General features: G+C 37.9%; 3 protein-coding genes across 9 annotated transcripts; 1 reads left to right on the top strand and 2 right to left on the bottom strand.

Moving 5' to 3' along the window:
• Nucleotides 1-542: 542 nt before the first annotated feature.
• LOC105683173 (leukocyte tyrosine kinase receptor) lies at nucleotides 543-10,047 on the bottom strand. Of its 6 annotated transcripts, none has more exons than XM_025746474.2 (24): nucleotides 9,327-10,038; nucleotides 9,020-9,088; nucleotides 7,830-8,477; nucleotides 7,551-7,746; nucleotides 7,328-7,455; nucleotides 7,123-7,254; nucleotides 6,733-7,019; nucleotides 6,397-6,658; nucleotides 6,218-6,313; nucleotides 5,931-6,129; nucleotides 5,724-5,871; nucleotides 5,502-5,651; nucleotides 5,258-5,414; nucleotides 4,988-5,167; nucleotides 4,653-4,898; nucleotides 4,456-4,557; nucleotides 4,187-4,382; nucleotides 3,802-4,081; nucleotides 3,434-3,726; nucleotides 3,130-3,355; nucleotides 2,942-3,046; nucleotides 2,397-2,621; nucleotides 940-1,383; nucleotides 543-858 (listed from the first exon to the last, which is right to left on the bottom strand). In XM_025746474.2, the coding sequence occupies exons 3-24, from the start codon at nucleotides 8,194-8,196 to the stop codon at nucleotides 808-810; spliced, it is 4,470 nt and encodes a 1,489-aa protein (XP_025602259.2). In that variant the 5' UTR covers nucleotides 8,197-8,477; nucleotides 9,020-9,088; nucleotides 9,327-10,038; the 3' UTR covers nucleotides 543-807. The 6 variants fall into 6 exon arrangements, with proteins under 6 accessions (XP_025602259.2, XP_020706436.2, XP_012251030.2 ...); XM_020850777.2 differs by having other exon boundaries at nucleotides 2,930-3,046; nucleotides 9,327-10,037; XM_012395607.3 differs by having other exon boundaries at nucleotides 543-855; nucleotides 2,930-3,046; nucleotides 9,327-10,036.
• Nucleotides 10,048-10,895: 848 nt separating this feature from the next.
• LOC105683168 (nuclear transcription factor Y subunit C-7) lies at nucleotides 10,896-14,012 on the top strand. 2 transcript variants are annotated; one of them, XM_012395596.3, is made up of 5 exons: nucleotides 10,896-11,111; nucleotides 11,374-11,446; nucleotides 11,573-11,666; nucleotides 11,770-11,952; nucleotides 12,009-14,012. In XM_012395596.3, the coding sequence occupies exons 1-5, from the start codon at nucleotides 11,070-11,072 to the stop codon at nucleotides 12,313-12,315; spliced, it is 699 nt and encodes a 232-aa protein (XP_012251019.2). In that variant the 5' UTR covers nucleotides 10,896-11,069; the 3' UTR covers nucleotides 12,316-14,012. The 2 variants fall into 2 exon arrangements, with proteins under 2 accessions (XP_012251019.2, XP_012251020.2); XM_012395597.3 differs by having other exon boundaries at nucleotides 10,905-11,111; nucleotides 12,018-14,012.
• LOC105683167 (protein lines) lies at nucleotides 12,698-17,401 on the bottom strand. The gene is made up of 2 exons (XM_012395595.3): nucleotides 16,955-17,401; nucleotides 12,698-16,862 (listed from the first exon to the last, which is right to left on the bottom strand). The coding sequence occupies exon 2, from the start codon at nucleotides 16,614-16,616 to the stop codon at nucleotides 14,826-14,828; it is 1,791 nt and encodes a 596-aa protein (XP_012251018.1). The 5' UTR covers nucleotides 16,617-16,862; nucleotides 16,955-17,401; the 3' UTR covers nucleotides 12,698-14,825.
• Between the last annotated feature and the right edge of the window lie 598 nt (nucleotides 17,402-17,999).

The following is a 17,999-nucleotide window of genomic DNA, read 5'->3' as shown; positions in this document are numbered from 1 at the left end:
AGTTATTATATGCGTGTATATATTTTATGTATATTATCATGGATCGTATTTATATATGTATCGCTAACTATATATTTATCTACAAATTTCTCTAAATAAACTTATGAAGCGAAATTTTCAACAAAATAACAATATAACATAAAAAATTTATTAAAACCTAAACAACATTGAAATTATTATTGAAAAACAGACTTTCATGTAATATATAAACATCGATAAATTGTTATGTCATTGGCAAATAATGATAGAAGAAAGCGAAAAAAGGGAACCTACTGAAATCTCTTCATCTGCCAATGTATAGATAAAAAATATCTGCAATTCCTTTCTTGTATACAACTATTAATATGCAGTGAGCTCATATTCAGGCAGCCAAAATAATGAGCATTGTATGTGTCACATATCTCGTAGAAATTCTCTCCACGTTTTCACAATTAAAATATAATTTCTAATATACTTATATGGTATACCATGACTCGTGAAAATTACAACCATTTTTCTTGACTCGTTAATAAAAACTAAATATCAACGACGGCAATCGAACATTTTGTTATTCATTTATTTATTTTTTTTTACTTCAGTTATCATTCCAACTCTTTCATTCCTTTGCGAATAAATATGGTATAAAAAAATGTATGTAAATATATTACCTATTAGAATGCAGGTTTGTATGTTTTAGTAAAACTATTTTCTTTGGCTTGGTTAAGAGAAAAAAATTTTATGTCCTGAATCGGAAACCGATCTTTGTAAAAATATCGAGATTTCGGAATCGGAGTCGGAATAGCGATGTCAGCCGCCGCTGACCAAGTCTCAGCAAGAGCATTCCTCTTCTCGTGGTAATTCGTGTCCCAGAGAATCCTGCTTGATAACAAAAATAAATAAATAAAATAACATGAAAGATTTTTGAAAAATATTTCAAGTGCCAGCTCATTCAATGCTTACCTTTCTCAATTCGATACTGCCAGGATTGCTCATGCGAGCGGGTGGTGGTGAAAATGCAATTTTTTCGTAAGGAATTGTCCCACGACAAAGAGCACTTGGATCTAAACTTAGTGCTGCTTTGAGAGCGCTTTTTCTCAGCACACCATTATTGTTGTTCACATTGGCATTGATGACCGTATGATTAGGAGAAGACATTCGAGTATTTGGCGATGATAAAGAAGTTTCTGGAGGAGGATTTGTCGAAGGTATAGCTAAAGAATCAGAATTAGTATCCGTAGTCGTAGTACTTTCGTAGTTTCCATTCTCTCTGTGAGATTTTCCATTCGATACTTTGCTATTACAGTTTGCAGCAACTTCTTGTCTCGTTGGATTTTCTGTATCGATAGTCACCGCGTTGTTTGTGTTACTTTCTTCCTTTGGCACATATTTGTGTCTGCACGGTTCCTGATAGGCCATCAAAGAAAATAATTTTTCAGATTTCCCAATTAATCGAGTTGGACAATTCAAAAACAAAATACAAAAATTATTGTACACTGCGAATAAAAATTAGCGGGTCACCCTGTTTTCGCTCCGAAAAACGTCCGATTTCGAAAAACTGCTCGAAAAATTGGGGTAAACGGTTGTAAAAAAAAAGAATTTTGAAGCTTGGAGCTTCACCTTTCAGATGCTCCTGATGAATTTGGATTGCGTTGTTTTGTTCACTAGTTATACTCTTCTGATTCAACTTATGTCGAAAACGTAAAGTAGACTTTTGACTTTGAGAAGGTGCACCGGGTGTCTCGGTTATTGAATTCAAATTTTCTGAAGTCATTTTGAAGGTTGAAGTGTTCCCTTCAAAACCCGTTTTTTAAATTGTTTTTACGATTCTTTTTGCATGAGTTATGCGACTCTAACGCGATTATTGTCCATAAATCTTTGATCGAATACCCTGACCGACCCAGTTATCGTATCGAAGTTTTTCAAAAACGATATTGAAGCTCGAACCTTCGACTATAAGAAACTTTAGTGCAGTATTCCCTCATCTGAATTTTCGGAGCTCGGTTACCTTTCGAATGCACTCCTTCGCCTCTCCGTGTGGAAGCTTCAACTTTGACCCTTTGTAAGTCGCGCAAAAATGGCAGAACGAGTGGCCCATGACGCCAAGTTCAAGTTCGATGTAAAATCCGTAGGAGAATTTTTTTTTCATCGCGTTATTCAACTCAGAACGCAAACAGAAGATCAAAGTTCAAGCTTCTACACTGAGAGGCGAATGAGTGAATTCGAAAGGTAACCGAGCTTCGAAAATTCAGATGAGGGAACACTGCGATGAAGTTGCGTATAAACGAAGCTTCAAGCTTTAAAATGCTTTTTTACAATCCTTTATCCTAATTTTTCGAGTAGTTATGACGCTTCGAAATTGGACGTTTTCGGAGCGAAAACAAGGTGACCCTCTAATTTTTATTTGCAGTGACCTTTACCTTGTTGCCGTAGACGTATATACTGGCTGGCTCGTCGTTTGATTCTTGACAGTTGATCTGATGGGTTTTTGGTTCGGAAAGCGCAGTTTCTTGTATTTTACCAAATTCATTTTCGCAGTCATCGCATCGTTGTAAAGATGCGTAAACGATTCCTGGAGCTGGACCGATCCGATAAGATACTGGCCGGAAATTTGCTCTGGGTTGCATGTAGCCACATCCATCCAACTATGCAGAAATCATGGAAAATCTAAGATCTTTCATACTTATAGCTGCACCTCGAGTGAGTAGTGAGACCTGCAAGGCTGCTTTTACACCTAGCGAACATCAAAATAAACTTGAGTGAAGCAAGATTTCTGGATTTTTTAAAATATCGCAATCAACTAAACAGCTACTGCAAAAACTGTTAATGGGTTTAATTTTTGGGTCCGCTGCTGGATCGTGGGAATTCATATTTCGTCTGCGCTCATGCTGTTAGTAAATTGCTCGCATTGCAGTTATAGTTCTTATTATTGGTCAAATATTCATACACTCACACTGCTACGTACGTTGATGCATTCAGTTTCAGGGTCGGGTCTCATAATCGTAATTTCTCTTTCACAGGCAGGAAGGATATCATAGTTGGGCATCGGATGATCGATAACGTCCGGATCCTGCAAAAAGAGTTATAATAAATCAATTTACACGAACATGCTTTCAAGAATTACCTCCACGATCATTCGATTTAAAATTTCACCTGTAAACAATAGCCTATTCTTTCGACAATCGTTGAAAAACTAGGTCGATCTTCGGGATGGGGATGCCAACATTGAGTCATTACTCCATAAATTGGATCTGGACAACCAGCCGGTCTTTCTAAACGTCCGCCTGTCGTTACCATCGACATAACTTCTCGATTAGCACAACCGGTATATGGCATGTAACCGAAAGACATAATTTCCCAGAGAAGAACCCCAAAAGCCCTGTAAATTTTGCACTTTGTTAAGCACAATAATTGTGCCATAGCTGGTAGAGCGGTCAAAGGAATCTTGAATTTTTACCAAACGTCAGTTTTCGTCGTGAATATTCCATCTAAGAAACTTTCGGGAGGCATCCATTTTATAGGTAACATTGCCTTCCCGCCTTTTCTGTAATAATCGCTTCTGTAAATATCTCGAGCCATACCAAAGTCAGCAATTTTCACTATTCGACCCGACCCTTTCGAAGTTAAAAGACAATTTCTAGCAGCGATGTCGCGGTGAATAAAACGAGCATCTTCCATATATTTGCATCCATTTGCCACATCGTAAGCACACATGACGAGATCTTGCATCATCAACGTCGTTGGACGATCCTATGAGGACAGAAAAAAGGAATCAGATAGTTTCTAGAGTTCAGGTGATAAATTAATATCTATCATTTGTCTTACTGGACGTGGTCTCTCTTCGCGTAAAAAATTCTTCAAGTCACCACCGGCCAGTAATTCAAGTACAATATATCTCGGATGATTGTCAAATGATACACCGATAAAATGTACTATGTTTGGATGATTGAATTTACTCATAATCAGAGCTTCCATCATGAAATCCGCTTCGGCCTGCGATGTTGATAAAGATGGTAATGTTTTAACAGCAACTGGATGTTCTTCACTTCTGTTATATTTATAAACACCCTGAAACACCTCGCCAAATGCTCCTTGTCCAAGAGGTCTGAAAAAATAATCCTTGACTTGTAATTGCGGAGGTATGCAAAAACTACAAGAAAAAAGAAATGTATATGAATATATAACGTGGCAATGTCGAATATTAGCGTACTTGACAAGCGATATATTGTCTCGTGGTATTTGCGGCAGATCTTTGAAGCTGTATAGATTTCCAGCAAATTCGTAATTCGGATTAAATTCCGTCATCATATTGTCAGAAACAGCACGTAGGGATGTTAGTTCGGTTCCATTACCAAACATAACTTGACGACGTCTTAGGAGTGCCTTACGATGTTGATATCGATTATCTGTGGAAAAAAAAACACATGCTGAGTACTTAAAAACGTAATTATTTCATTAAACTTATCACGTTTTACTTACAAAGTAAAAGACAAAGTCCAGAAAACGCGAACAATAAACCGATGCTTACAGCGATCAACAATATCATAAACGTTTGATGAGCAGTGTCAGAATCGCCATCCACTGAAAAATGATTCGCGAAAAACTCAGATCTTAAAACAACGTTCAAACCATAACATATGGATATCAAATGACGAATCAAAGTACAGATAACTTACTAACGCACGAACGAGTATCATTCCCAAGAAGCCAACCAGAAGGGCAGAGGCATCGTGTTTCGCTAAGATGTTCGTCGATGACCACGCACCGGAAGTCGCATCCGCAACCACTGATTGCTGGTACGATGAATACTTTTCCCGGGCCCGAATTACCGCCAACGGTGTAAGAAATGTGTGAAAGTTCTGGCGCGGCAAAAGAATATCCTCCTTCTCCATTCGACGACATTTCGTGCCCAGCACTCCCTCCTGGAATAAAAATTACAAATATTCTTCAGCCGTTTCCTGTGTGAAATTCGAGTTGGAATCGGTATGTTAAGGTGAATGGGATCTCTTACCTATGTAACCACCACCCCCTCCGCCCCCAAGACATCCTCCACCTCCGCCACCAAAGCCTCCATCCCCACGACCTTCGCTATTGTTTTTACAAGCCGTTCCTCCTACTCCTCCATAAATTAATGCAGTACCTGCTGTCGATGGTACATTGTTGGCTGAACCGTTCCATCCACCTCCAGAGCCTAAAATTAGCAAGAAATCGCTTATTGTTAGTGAAAATCGGAACAATTATCGGAGGAAGAAATAAAGGATCTTCTAGAAAATTCGAGTACCGGCAGATCCTGATATTGATAACCCAGATTCAGGCATTTTTCCTTTTGGGACAGGACCTTGGCCATGCTGAATACCATTGTCGACAAACTGCCCGTGCCCCAAGCCTCCACCACCTGCTGCTATCAGAAGAGGTTTTTGCTCCCCGTTTGATTTGACCTGTTAGAATCAATCGAACCAGACTTTGAAGGGAGAAGAAAAACCTAGATATTTTTACATTGAACTAAGATTAGCTTTGTATCATACGGTGAAAACGTATGTTGCTCCTCCACCCCCTCCTCCGCTATCTTTTAATTTTATATTCTTTACTTGACGGATCGCAGAGTTGGATGCAGATCCGGTAACGATACTGCCGTGATCTTCATTTTGACAGCTGTGAGCTTTGAGCCCAAGATTCTGTAAAAATTTTCACCATATTCCCAGGTATTATTTTTATGACATTGTACTCACCACAAGATGAAAAATTACCTTTGGACAAGCGTCTATTCCGGCTTCACCGATTAAAAAATACAAATGCTGGCCTTTTTCCAGTTCCACAACAGCTCGTACGGTTGCTCCGAGAGTGCTGCCCATTTGACCCGAACCGCGACCACCTCCAGCTCCCATGGCAATGATCCTGACGAAAAAAAGTAATAAATACTGAGCTAATTACGTGACGACGAAGGTAAAACTCACGTGTAAAATTTTCCTTCGGGTACTGTCCATCGTTGAATTCCACTCATGTATGATAAAACAACTTTTTCATTAGGAGTGATATTCGACGACACTGTCGATGAATGTAGTAATTTCAAACCAGTTCCGTTGTGTATTTCAGCACAGTCGCGTGGGGTAGGACCAAATCTTCCAGCTGCACCGCACGTTGTTATTTTAATCGCTAAGAAAATAAATATGGAAAAAGTTTTATTGCGATGTTGGTCGGTACAAGGATGAATAGCTACGACGAGAATAATTGTAATTCTCACTCGTCTCGTTCGTAAAATTCGTATGCTTTTCAGGATAAGTTTCGGGTGGTACGTAATTCGAGTAATTGAATCCTCCAGCGAACTCCTGTGGCACTCCTATAATATATGAATAAAAAGGATTTCCGAGGCAAGAGAGTAACCCAAGATAAAAGGCAAAGATCCGTCACAGTTGAACTTACCAATTCCAAAACACTCCGGACTCAATGAAAAATCGTCAATGGCGACGTCACTTTTCGGTCCCATTCCTCTTATAGCTTCAAATCGAAAAAAGTACCTATGTTTTACCTCCGGAAGGACAACAGCCTGGTTGTACCATACGTCACTTTGATCACCAAATTTCCACCAAAGTTTTTCAGACACATTTTGCTGTTGTATTATTCTCACCAGGTACAAACCCAACCCACTACTATGCGGGCCGTATTGATGGTAAAAAAAGCGCGCCTGTAAAGAGGAGTTTAATTCTTCCAACTTTGTCCTCCTAGATCATCGCTATATCTTAAAATTCGAACACTCACCTGGCAGGACTTGTAATAGGGATTAGTTTCATTACTGCTGTACGGGGGTGTTGGATTATAAACCGGACTTGCCATTACAGCTCCATACCCATATTCCGTTTTACCGGACATATTTACGTACATGTAACTACCAGATGCATTTCGATAGGTGTGATCATAGCTGGGTCCGGTCCTTTCATTCGGTGTTGGTCCTCGTTGACGAGTCCATTTCAAAGGCCTGGAAGGATCATTGTTCCATCCGCACCAACCATCTTCGAAATTACATCTAGCATTCTCTGGAACTTCATCTGTAGTAAAACGAAACGGAATATGGAAACCGGTGGTTATTGTAAATTCATCTGGCTGTTCATTTGTACTTAGAAAGGTAAAGTATGACGAGTAAAAATTTACCACACTCGAGTTGTTCATCTTCACCATACGCACAATCTGGAGTTAGGTCACAAATCCGAGTTTTATTTAAGCACGAACCGTTGTTGCAACGAAACATATCATCCGTGCAGGTCGCACCTAGTGGACGAGATTCTGAAATATGAAAGATATATATGACAGGCTTCGTTATTTTGCGTTACTACGAATTTTATAGTCATTCACCAACCTGGGAAACATTCGGATAGTCGAATATCATCAACAGCGATACTAGAATTTGGCAACGGCGCTGTTATTTCGATGACGATTCGAAAATATTGACTATTAGCACCCAAATTAAAACGATTCATTTCCCATCTATAAAAAGTAATTATCGCAATATTGCAAATTCATAGGACTTACTATTGAACATCAAACGATTTATCTTTTTATTTATTTTCGTTTTTACTCACTTGGCGTTATCGTTTCCGGGTCGTTCCGCGATAATGACGCTGGTGTGGTTGCTGGTTTCTATCACAATATTAATTTGACCGTTCTGCATCTGTACCTGGTGTAGCGCAAGTTCTAAAATACACATACGAGCCGTTTTTGGTATCATCTTGGACCAAATTTGGCCCTGTCCATGTCCGGTAAGCCATAGATAATGTCCTGTAACAATATCAATGTGCGATACAATTTCTCACAGAGATTCTTAAGCGTTCTTATTTACAGCAAGGATATTAACTGGCTACCATTTGGCAGCTGACTGGCATCTGTGTCGGGGCCAAAAGGAGTTGCTTCTGTTGCTAAAACTCTTCTGAATCCGCTTGTTTTATTCCACGACCAATCGCAAGTTTTTTCAAAATCGCAATGACCCAGGAAAGGGGGAGGTGCTGCATTGAGGGCTGTTTTCAATTCTTTTATTCCAAATTGCGGTCGTATGACCCCCTCGACATCATCGCATAAATACGTCGTGACAAAACAAAAAGCGAATAATATTTTCAATTTTCTAATTCCAATCGGTTTCGTTCCTCTTCTACTATGCGCCAATTTATTCAAGCCTTTCAATTCGTACGTCGAATCAGCTTTCGAACTTGATTTCGTACGCGCTTTGCACATTACTTCTAACTTTTATTATTCAACATATTTTATCATAGCCATGTTAGAATATTTTATCTTCTGTCCTCAATAAATTTTTCACTACGTTTTTTATTATTATTATTATTGAATCTATTTTCAAGCATAGGGTTTACCGCTTGTCCATTTATGCTCATCAATTATCATCACTTCGTGCTAATTATATATCTCAACATTACGTGATTCTTAGCATTCTTAATCTCCGATCGTTATTCATCAAGTTTTCCAGTTGTTATCGGTATTAAATGCTGTTGCATTGAATTCTGAAACACAAAATTAACGGTGGTATAGTATTTCAAATTCACCGGGAGTTTGTCTGTTGCAATTTATCGGCAAAAATGGACATCAAAATGCGGTCATCATACATCACGAGACTACGATGAATTTTTTCATTAGAAACCAAAAGAGTAGTTCAGTTAAAATCTGCAAAAAAGCGAACCAATACCATTAAGTTATTCTCAATGGCATATACCGTACATGCACAATCTATATCGTACAAATATATAGATGCATAATACGTTTCCCCCAACTGCGCAATCGTTCGCACGATATAAGATTTTTCTTGAACCGATGCCAATATTGATGGGAAATATAGGTATAATAACCGTGCGTATCTATATTTTGGTGTATTTGATAATCCCTGTCGTCTTGGTATATTCGGGCAACCAGACACAACATTAAAAAATAAACATTGCACAAATGTACCTGTAATAATTTTTTCTCACCTTTAGGAATGAAACTAAAGATAATACACGACATTAACAAACCACAATTGAAAACATTCAATATCATAAAATATACATACATCACAGCAGCCGCAAGCGGCATCAGCATCAGCAGCTAGGGGCATAAATCAATGGATCCGATGCCGGTTCTGAGAACAATTATAAAAGCTGAATCAAATCCGAACGCACCCGGCAATGTAATCCCGAATCTCGGAATTTATTACGTCAAAACATCAATTCTTGTCAAGGATCACTTAATTGGACGTATGAAGCACGAAAGAAAAAATACGGCGTCGGCGAAAAAGAATAATGAAAAAGAAAATAGTATCATGCATGCAGATTTGGAGTTCGGGTGCACAGTTTTGGAGTTGGAAATAATAGGCTCACCTTAAGATACGATCTTGTATTGATGGAAACTTTTGACTATATAGTAGCTCGTGTAGTCTCGAATGGGTATTATCACTCCGTGTTGAATGGGGCACTTATTCAATAAACTGCTGCACAGACGGCATCCGTACAACAGTTTATAGCAGCGAAGCACGTAGAGAATAAGAATAATTATATCTTTACGTCTCCCTAGCTCTTCATCGGTCAACAGAAGTTGCTCACGAATATTTCCACACAAACACAATGCAGCACGTACATGTAATATATACCCGAGTATTGCAGAATTTTAGGGGCAGGAGGGGGTGGCTAATGTCGTGCAGGACGTTAGAGGAGAAACTTTATAATATCAATCAGAATTTTCACTGCTTCGGGGAAGATCGGTAAAATGATTATGATTAATAAGTCATAATTTTCCACCGAGAAACCGTTTGTTTAGTGAAAATGAAAGAAAGAAAAGAAACAGAGAATTAGGTATTTTATTTATTTTTTTGCAGCGGCACTTGGATCTAAATGGAGATCAGAAACTCGCGCATGTGTCTTTCATGGCTCTGATTCTTGTACCAAGAGAAGTATTACGGAGGCGAACGACGCCACGAGATGAGACTAAAACGTGAAACGGGGCGATACTCTAGCGTTTTCCCCGTCGTACGAGATATATTTGGGAAAGTTTCCTCTAAAAAACGACGCAATGTTATTGGCGAAATTTGAGGTCTCCGCCCCTCTAGACTACGGATAGAAACTTGCGACTGCGCCCACATGCGCCCAAACGAATATTATCAAGGGAAGGGGTGCAACGACGTCCTGGTCCAGATGTCAGGTTACAGCTTCCAGGGGTATACAGAACGCCTGTATCGTCTCTCGGTAATATGCCGCAATCGCCCCTTCCTCTAGAAGACAAACTAGTCTAGAGCGTTCAGATTTTTAGTTATAAATTACCTGATGTATTTCCCGGATCATTACTGGGTATTATGATTTGGTAATCAAATAATTTAAATCTAAAATTCAATTATTTTTTCAAGGGACAATTGGGAGTGATAAACCAAATCTGTAATGGTGTATGTTATTCATTTAGCAAATGCGTTCGAGGTTTGACGCTATTTCGAAACAGCCGTGCGGGGAAATGCAGAAATCGAAAGGATGTTCTAATATTAGCGATCAGAAGCCGTATGTAGGCAAATTCGAAAATAGAATTGTACCAATGAACTGTTTTCAATGTTGACTGTTTTCCGTGTATCTATTTAATTCGTCCTGGCTGATGTTAAACTTTCTACTCATTGTTTATACATAGCATTTTTGTAGACGCTTTGTAGATTCTAATGATTTGGTCTACTTTCATGATTTTGCTCCATAATTTTAAGAATTCGAAAAAAAGATCTGCTCAGCGCGGTATTTCAAATTCATATCTTCGTAGGGTCATGGCGGTGATTGAAGATTTGTACACATTCAAATTGAAAAATTCATAGGGTGGTGCACCCTGTGAATCCTTGCATCAGAGCTTTAAGCTCTCTCGTCGGTAACGCAAGATTTGTTTATGCAATTGGTTAGAGATTAATGAAATTGTCGATAAAAGAAGAGTCCTTATTATCGAGTGACTCCAACGAACCACGGAACGAATAGTTTCCGTCGAAAATTGAAAGACAACAAAAGCCATTTCGCAAGTTGGAGATAATTTGTTTACGTCAATGTGCCTCGTTTCATGGTTCTTCATACGTAAAACCTGATTGCCTAAAATAATCTTATACAATGCCAAGCAAGAAAAAAAAATACAATGCCCGTTTTCCAGCTGTAAGTAGAAAATTTGTACCAAACAAATGGAGCTGATACTGTTAGTGCATAGCATAAAATCCAGCTCATAAAAATTTGGAAATGCCTTAACCACCTGTAACAAAATTCACAAAAAATGCTCTAACCTAATGCTCTCCATTTCCATTAAATTTCGCCCAGTTACCATCACTCTTCTCCAATAATACCTCATCATGAAACCATAACGTCAGATATCACAACCTATCTTAACCTATGCCAATTTAATACAATACATTTATTCTAGGGTCGCATAAAAAAGATCATGCAAACTGACGAAGAAGTAGGAAAAGTTGCTCAAGCTGTACCAGTCATAATCTATATCCTTTTTCTCGTCGAAATATCTTTAGATTTTGTCCGACCTAATTTTCCATAAAGAACTCATTTTCTACAAGAAGCTATTAATATGATTCTTCCTATTATTATTTCCTTAATGATATGTTTACCTAGAACTTTAGAGCTGTTCGTCGAGTCATTGTTAACAAAAACGATGCAAATTACCAGTGCCAAAAATGCCAAAACTCTCAGTCCGTCTCATATGTGAGTATATCATCACACATATGGCATGTGCATTATTACCAATATCAAGTATTGTTTATAAAAGACTGCCTCCGTTTAATTTCCCCCATACTTTTTCTCTCAGGAAACAGTGTATTCTCTCCGAAAGTCGATTCGATTTTTTGAAAGACTTGGTTAAGGGGCTCCCTGATGTAACCTGTCCCGATGACGACGTGCCTACTCCACCACTCACCCCTGCGCCTCAACCTGCTCATGGGCAGACATTTCCGGTGGTCCACCCACCTGCAATGCGTTCAGATACAACTAGGTATGATGTAATTACAAATATTTTGTTTCAAGAATACGTAGATATTCAAACTATAGTTCCCACAGAATGCCGACGGACTTATCATCAACAGCAAACATTGGAGTAAGCCGTCAAAACTCAGGAGAAAAACGAGGAATTGGGTTTTCTGCAATGACTATATCAAGCGAGACCACTCAAGTTAATGCACCGGTCTCTCATTATCAGACAGCGTTTCCTACACCATTCAATGTTAGTCAACCAAACTTTTACACAGAGGTCAACCCGATTAACTTGTCTACAAGTTCAACCAACGTAAATGCAACAATTAAGCCCTCATCAAACTATAGCAATACTCCCAATATTGATGAAGACTATGACACGTAGTTATCTTCCTCATCGACAATTATAGTAGGGAGAGAATTGAAGCCGTGCCGATGCTTAATACTATGACAGGCTGTCATTTACTTGTAAGTTGAACAAGGCCTAATTGTGATAAATAATTTATGTTGCTAGCCTATTGGTACGAGTGGAACAAACCTAGAAAATTTCAGTTTCTCAAATTTGGGAAAGCTACACACGTCCAATAGTTTTGAAAAACAGGAACCATTTGTGTGTGCTTGCTTTTGATATTCTATTCTCTGCCAATTTAATAACGACATTACGACATTGAATAATATTTTGATCATTCATAACGTATGTTAGTGACTACTCATGACTGAAGGCGTTAATAATTGTAATATATATAACGTCGGACCTTGGCTTTGTCACCAAAACCATTATTTCAAGGAAATAACAAAGAAACTACATGTGAGTGATAAAGGTATGTACCGATCAGTTACGTTCTATGCTATTTTTTTTTATACTATTGAGATTTATGGAAATCGTAATGGAGTTGTAATTTGAATTATCCAAGTATCAAAGTGTGTCCATAAGTATTTCATTGTAAATATCTCTACGATCTTTGTTTATTTTAACGTGAGTTTCTAACACCTTCATGTACCTTCTCTAGCCATAGCTTATGGCACGCATAGCCCAGTAGTAGCCCGTTAAATAAACTAATCTATTTCGTGATTGAGTAGATTCAAGAAGCTCAAGATTGATTCATACATCAATGGCCATAGTTTTGAAAAAATTTTAATTTTCACGTAATTGCTAAATCGCCACCTCTTTCTTGTGCTGTTGATTAGTTTATCAGCCAAATTGCACAAGTACAAGACTCAATTCCAGCCTGTATATTTATATAGAATGTAAATAATTTATTGGGCTTTATCTTTCTTTGTAGCAGTTATCGTCGTACAAAGTAGAATGCAGCTGTCAGTACTTGTTGGATGTGGAGGATCAATCCCAGATATTAGATGTAAAATAATTTCCTCGTTGATAATGAATGGTGCATTCATATATTCTTCCAGGCGAGGCAGGATAAACACGATACCTCTCCAAACGTCTACAGGTTCACACATTTTGTGAGTCCGTTGATTATCTACATCCAACAAATGTTGCATTTAACGAATTGAGCAATAAGAATTTTTTTTTCTATAACTATAGGTATTTAGATATAAATAAACATTCATTGTTCGAAAAATGATCGACTGCGTTCAGTGAATTTTAGGTCTGTATAAGAAAGGTTGAAACTTTCTGCACTAGGTAGTTTTTAGCCACTACTATTTAGTATATATCCGCTATGCGTCAGTTGCGAAATAAATATAATGGTACTGAGAGAAAGTGATTCATTGTCAATCTAAAATCACGATTAGGAGGTACATTTTTTAGATGTATTAATAGTAGTCGATGACCAATATGACGTAAGATCCACGCAGCAGCATAATCTCATGTAACAGTAAGAAAAATTCATTATTTATGCATTGAAAAAAAGTGTGACTCGACTGCGGTTGAAAATTCTTTGAAAAGTGAAATGGCAAAAAAATAAAAAAAGAGGCGGATCGAATAAAACGAGACGAGTACAAAAAATGTAAAAATATTTAAAATTATTGCATCATAATAATGCACGTCTACACAGATAATCTTAACTCTAATGTACAATTAAAAGTTACAATAAATATTTACAAGCTATTATAAAATAACTAAATCGAAGTACCTTTGCATATCATAAGGTGCGATTCACGTTCTCGTTTTTACAAAAATAGTGTGGAGAAAAGTATCTGTAATGCAATTGACTATTTTTTCCCATCATACTATTTCAATTATTTAATTATCAATTTAACAATAGATCTTTATGTAGCTGACTTCCAACTTTTAACAATTCTTTTCTATCAGTACAGAGGACATTGTACAAAATTTTCAGTAACAGTTCTTCGGTGTTCACCATAGTCGAACGTTTTAAATTCAATTGAATTTGTAGCACCTTGAATTTTTCCTACAAATTATAGTCTACCTAATTCTACAGTATAAATAGCGTTTGTTATATTATTAATAAGAATTAATAATAATATATCAGCAATAATGTAAACTAAATAGCCGACACAGATTCTCCAGTTAAATTAAGGTAGACAAGCTCAATACATGCTTCGTATGATACATATATTCATATAAATCCTAGTCACTAATGCTAAATATTATGCTAACATCTCTCATGAGTATACGGATCATGGCTTGACGGTACGGAGTAATTTGGACAGTCATATTTATAAAAAAGACTTGACGTACCTATTAATTGCAAGAGTACATCTAAAGCAAGAAAAAAATTACAATACTGTAGCCATTCGAATTTGGGCTCATTCACATATGCTTCATAAAAAAAAAAATGTACAATCTTATTAGTTAAGGCAGTCAAATCGGACGACGTTCATTATATACACAATACGGTATTTCCAGAAAGTGCCCTATCCAAAGAATTGTTGGGAAATTCTTAGACATACATTTACGCGTCAATGTAATTAATTTTCAATATTTCCTTCATAAAAAGATTCACACTTTTCCAGCAAACGAAGAACTGGATTGATATTATATGGAAACAGAGCCTTGGACACTAGCCTGTCTATAGCTAGCCTGAGCCGAATTAAAACGGTCATAGTATCGTCCAGTTCTCTACCGCAACACGTGACAAATTCCGACCAGTTCCGCCTAATGTATTTCAAAAACCTAAGAAGATACAAAAGGAAGCAAGTCTCGTTGCTAACTAGTAGATCTAAAAGGACATCAGGATCGTGGGAAACTGCACGTATGAATTGAACAAATGTTAATGTAGGACTTAACATATGTCCCAAATCATTCTGCGGTGGGCCTCGATAAAACAGCCCAACAGCAACATCCAAACAGCAAACCATTCCTTCGATAAGAAAGTCATCTTGGTCATGAAACATTTGCACAACCCATTGAGAGAGCGGAGTTTCAGGATGAAAAGGCATCAGCGATTTAACACACTGATCTAGTTGGCGTAGTACCTCCCTGATACTTCTTTCGATAACAGCCATATCAGCATCTAGATCTTCAGCCTCAGAACCAAGAGAAGAGTCACTTGAATCACTACGTGTTTCTTTCACAGTGACAGCTACACTTTTCAGAACCAGTAGAATCACTTTCTGCAGCAAAGGACGATCCCCATCTCCAGAACCACCCCCAAATCTTCCAGATCCATGCCGGTACGGGAGGGCATCTAAAAGTCTCCAATCTTTAACAGCTCGAACAACAAGATGAGCCAATGAGCACGGCTCGTCAGGAAGGACATCCTGGAGAGCCAGGGTGCTTCCATAACAGAGTACTTCATTCAATAAGCCTAAAAGGTGCCTCCAGATAATGCCCGGTACGTTGGCATTTAGTAGTATAACCAAATTGTCAAGTTGGGAGTAAAATAGTTTAGTATCGATTACAGACAAGTTAGCTTTCACAGATATAATCGACTCCCAGAGGTCTAGAAACATTATCACTGCTGACTCGTGTTGAGGTGTATACGAACTCAAAATACTATCGAACTTGGATACCAGGATATTCCATTTTGATTCCAGTGCCTTTACACACATGGCTTTAACCGGAGTACTGTCCAAGCTTTCCGGATCCGATATTGTCAGAGTATTACAATTCCTTGGTGATGCTGAGCTTTCTGCATCCTCAAGAGGGTGAATGCTGCAGTCTTTGTGCTCGACGACTCTTTTCACAACGTCTAAGGTGAAGAGCATCTGGCTAGGAGAGTGAGTATTGACCAGAGACTGTGTCAACCTCTCAAGCCACGACACTTCAATGTTCTCTTTGGTCACTATGAAGAAAGAGGCCAAAGCTCTACTGGCTGTAAACGATATGAACTTATTTGGTGAACAAGATAAATCTATTATTTGGTCTATTATGCCGTGCTCATTTCGGGAAAGAGCCTCGCACACATCCGCCACTCTACTGCACATTATTCCCCTAGTGTTCTGTTTTATAGCTAGATCAAACAGAAGCTGTAAAGCGCTAATGAATTGCAAGGTTCTGTCAGGCTCCCACTCAGACAGAGTGGTAGTACGATAGCTTCCATCTCCAGCTTGAACCGTAGTACCTGTAAACGGTTTACGGAGGCTACTTTCAGGCACGTCACATAAACATTGAGCCAAGAGGCTGCTTTGAAATCGTTCCATTTCTGTTGTCCCACCATTTTCATCGTCCTCATCGTTACTCTCCACCCGTTGTTTCTTTTTTGCTGGTTCCTCCATTTTGGTACTCGGAGGATGACCTCGGTTTCGCCTAAGTACCATTAGCAACTGTTGTTCCGTTGATTTATTCTTGTTTTTCCTTTCAGATCCTTTTTTTTGGAATTCTTTTTTACTCAACACCCTGCAGATGGCTTCCAAGTATTTGTCAAGTTATCTTCCGAACAAAGACAAACTTCTCTCCAAAATACGCATAACGTGTCAACAGTTTACGCAGAGTATTCAACATCGGCTCAGCTTGAAGTAGCCGATTGGTCGCTCCCTGCGCGTAACAGTAGCCAGCTTTGCTACCTGGAATGAAAAATCATTATAATTTAATTTGAATGATAGAAACAGACGAAACAATCGAGATCTTGAAAGAAAATTTATTCGAAGCGAATTACCTTTTTTATAGTACCAAGTTGACCAGTTTTTCATACACAAACATTTTATAAGAATATTCTCGATATTAAAGTCTGTATAACCACGAAAATAATATCGCGTGATATTTCGAAAATTTGAGTACGTATTTGTGTAAATTATATTTAATAATTGATTGTGATCGATGTTTAGTTTATTCAAAAGCCTAAAGGCAAAAAGTTCAACCTACGGGATATGGAAGTCAATAATTTTAACACAGGGTACACTTTCGATGTGAATCCGACGCTTCATAGAAAATTAACTACCGTTCGATCCTAGAGTACGATATGAATAGGGAAATAGTGTTAAATAGTATGGAGTAAGTTTAAACGAAGAAATGCTGCTACTTGGTGAACGATTTTTAAAATCACAGCACAGAAAATAATGTCTTATTTACGCCCTCCAGAAATTCTTTTGACTAGGTATAGGAAGTTGCAGCAGGAGCACCCCACAGAAATAAGTTTGCCTTGTTGCCACATATGTGTGTAATGCTGTGGAAAAATGTAAAATATTTATATATTTTGAAAAATTGGTCCCTTGACTGCTGAAAAAATATTCATACGTTTCATTGACGGTACGATTGATCATTCAGAATATTAAAATACTATCGATAATTGATTTTACAATAAATTATTATTGTAGCATCATACGGAGCTGCGTAATACAGTAGCTACTCCTCGCGCATTCCACAACGGACTGAAGTCCATTTATTGAATTTAGGTAAACAACTGTACTATTATTATCACGGAGGGTATTTAAATAATTATCGAACCCCAGTTGTGCTCATTTTTATATTAAAAATAACTTGGTTCATCTATTCTTGTATTAATTAAGCGATGGTTTGGCAAACGCGCGCTGACCACAGCGCTACCAAAATTCTTGAGGTGTGGTCGTTCGCGCGAAACACTTTGAAATTAAAAATCATAACTTTTATCTGGTTTTCATTGTTGTTCAGAACATTACACCGCACTTTTGCACGTCCATTTTACAATTGAAGAGGATGGATTTTCATCGAATGGTATCAAAATT

This window comes from Athalia rosae, chromosome 6, assembly GCF_917208135.1.
Source record: "Athalia rosae chromosome 6, iyAthRosa1.1, whole genome shotgun sequence".
Classification (NCBI taxonomy): Eukaryota; Metazoa; Arthropoda; class Insecta; order Hymenoptera; family Athaliidae; genus Athalia; species Athalia rosae.
The sequence above is the reverse complement of the archived record's forward strand: the minus strand, read 5'-3'. Positions and strand labels throughout refer to the sequence as shown.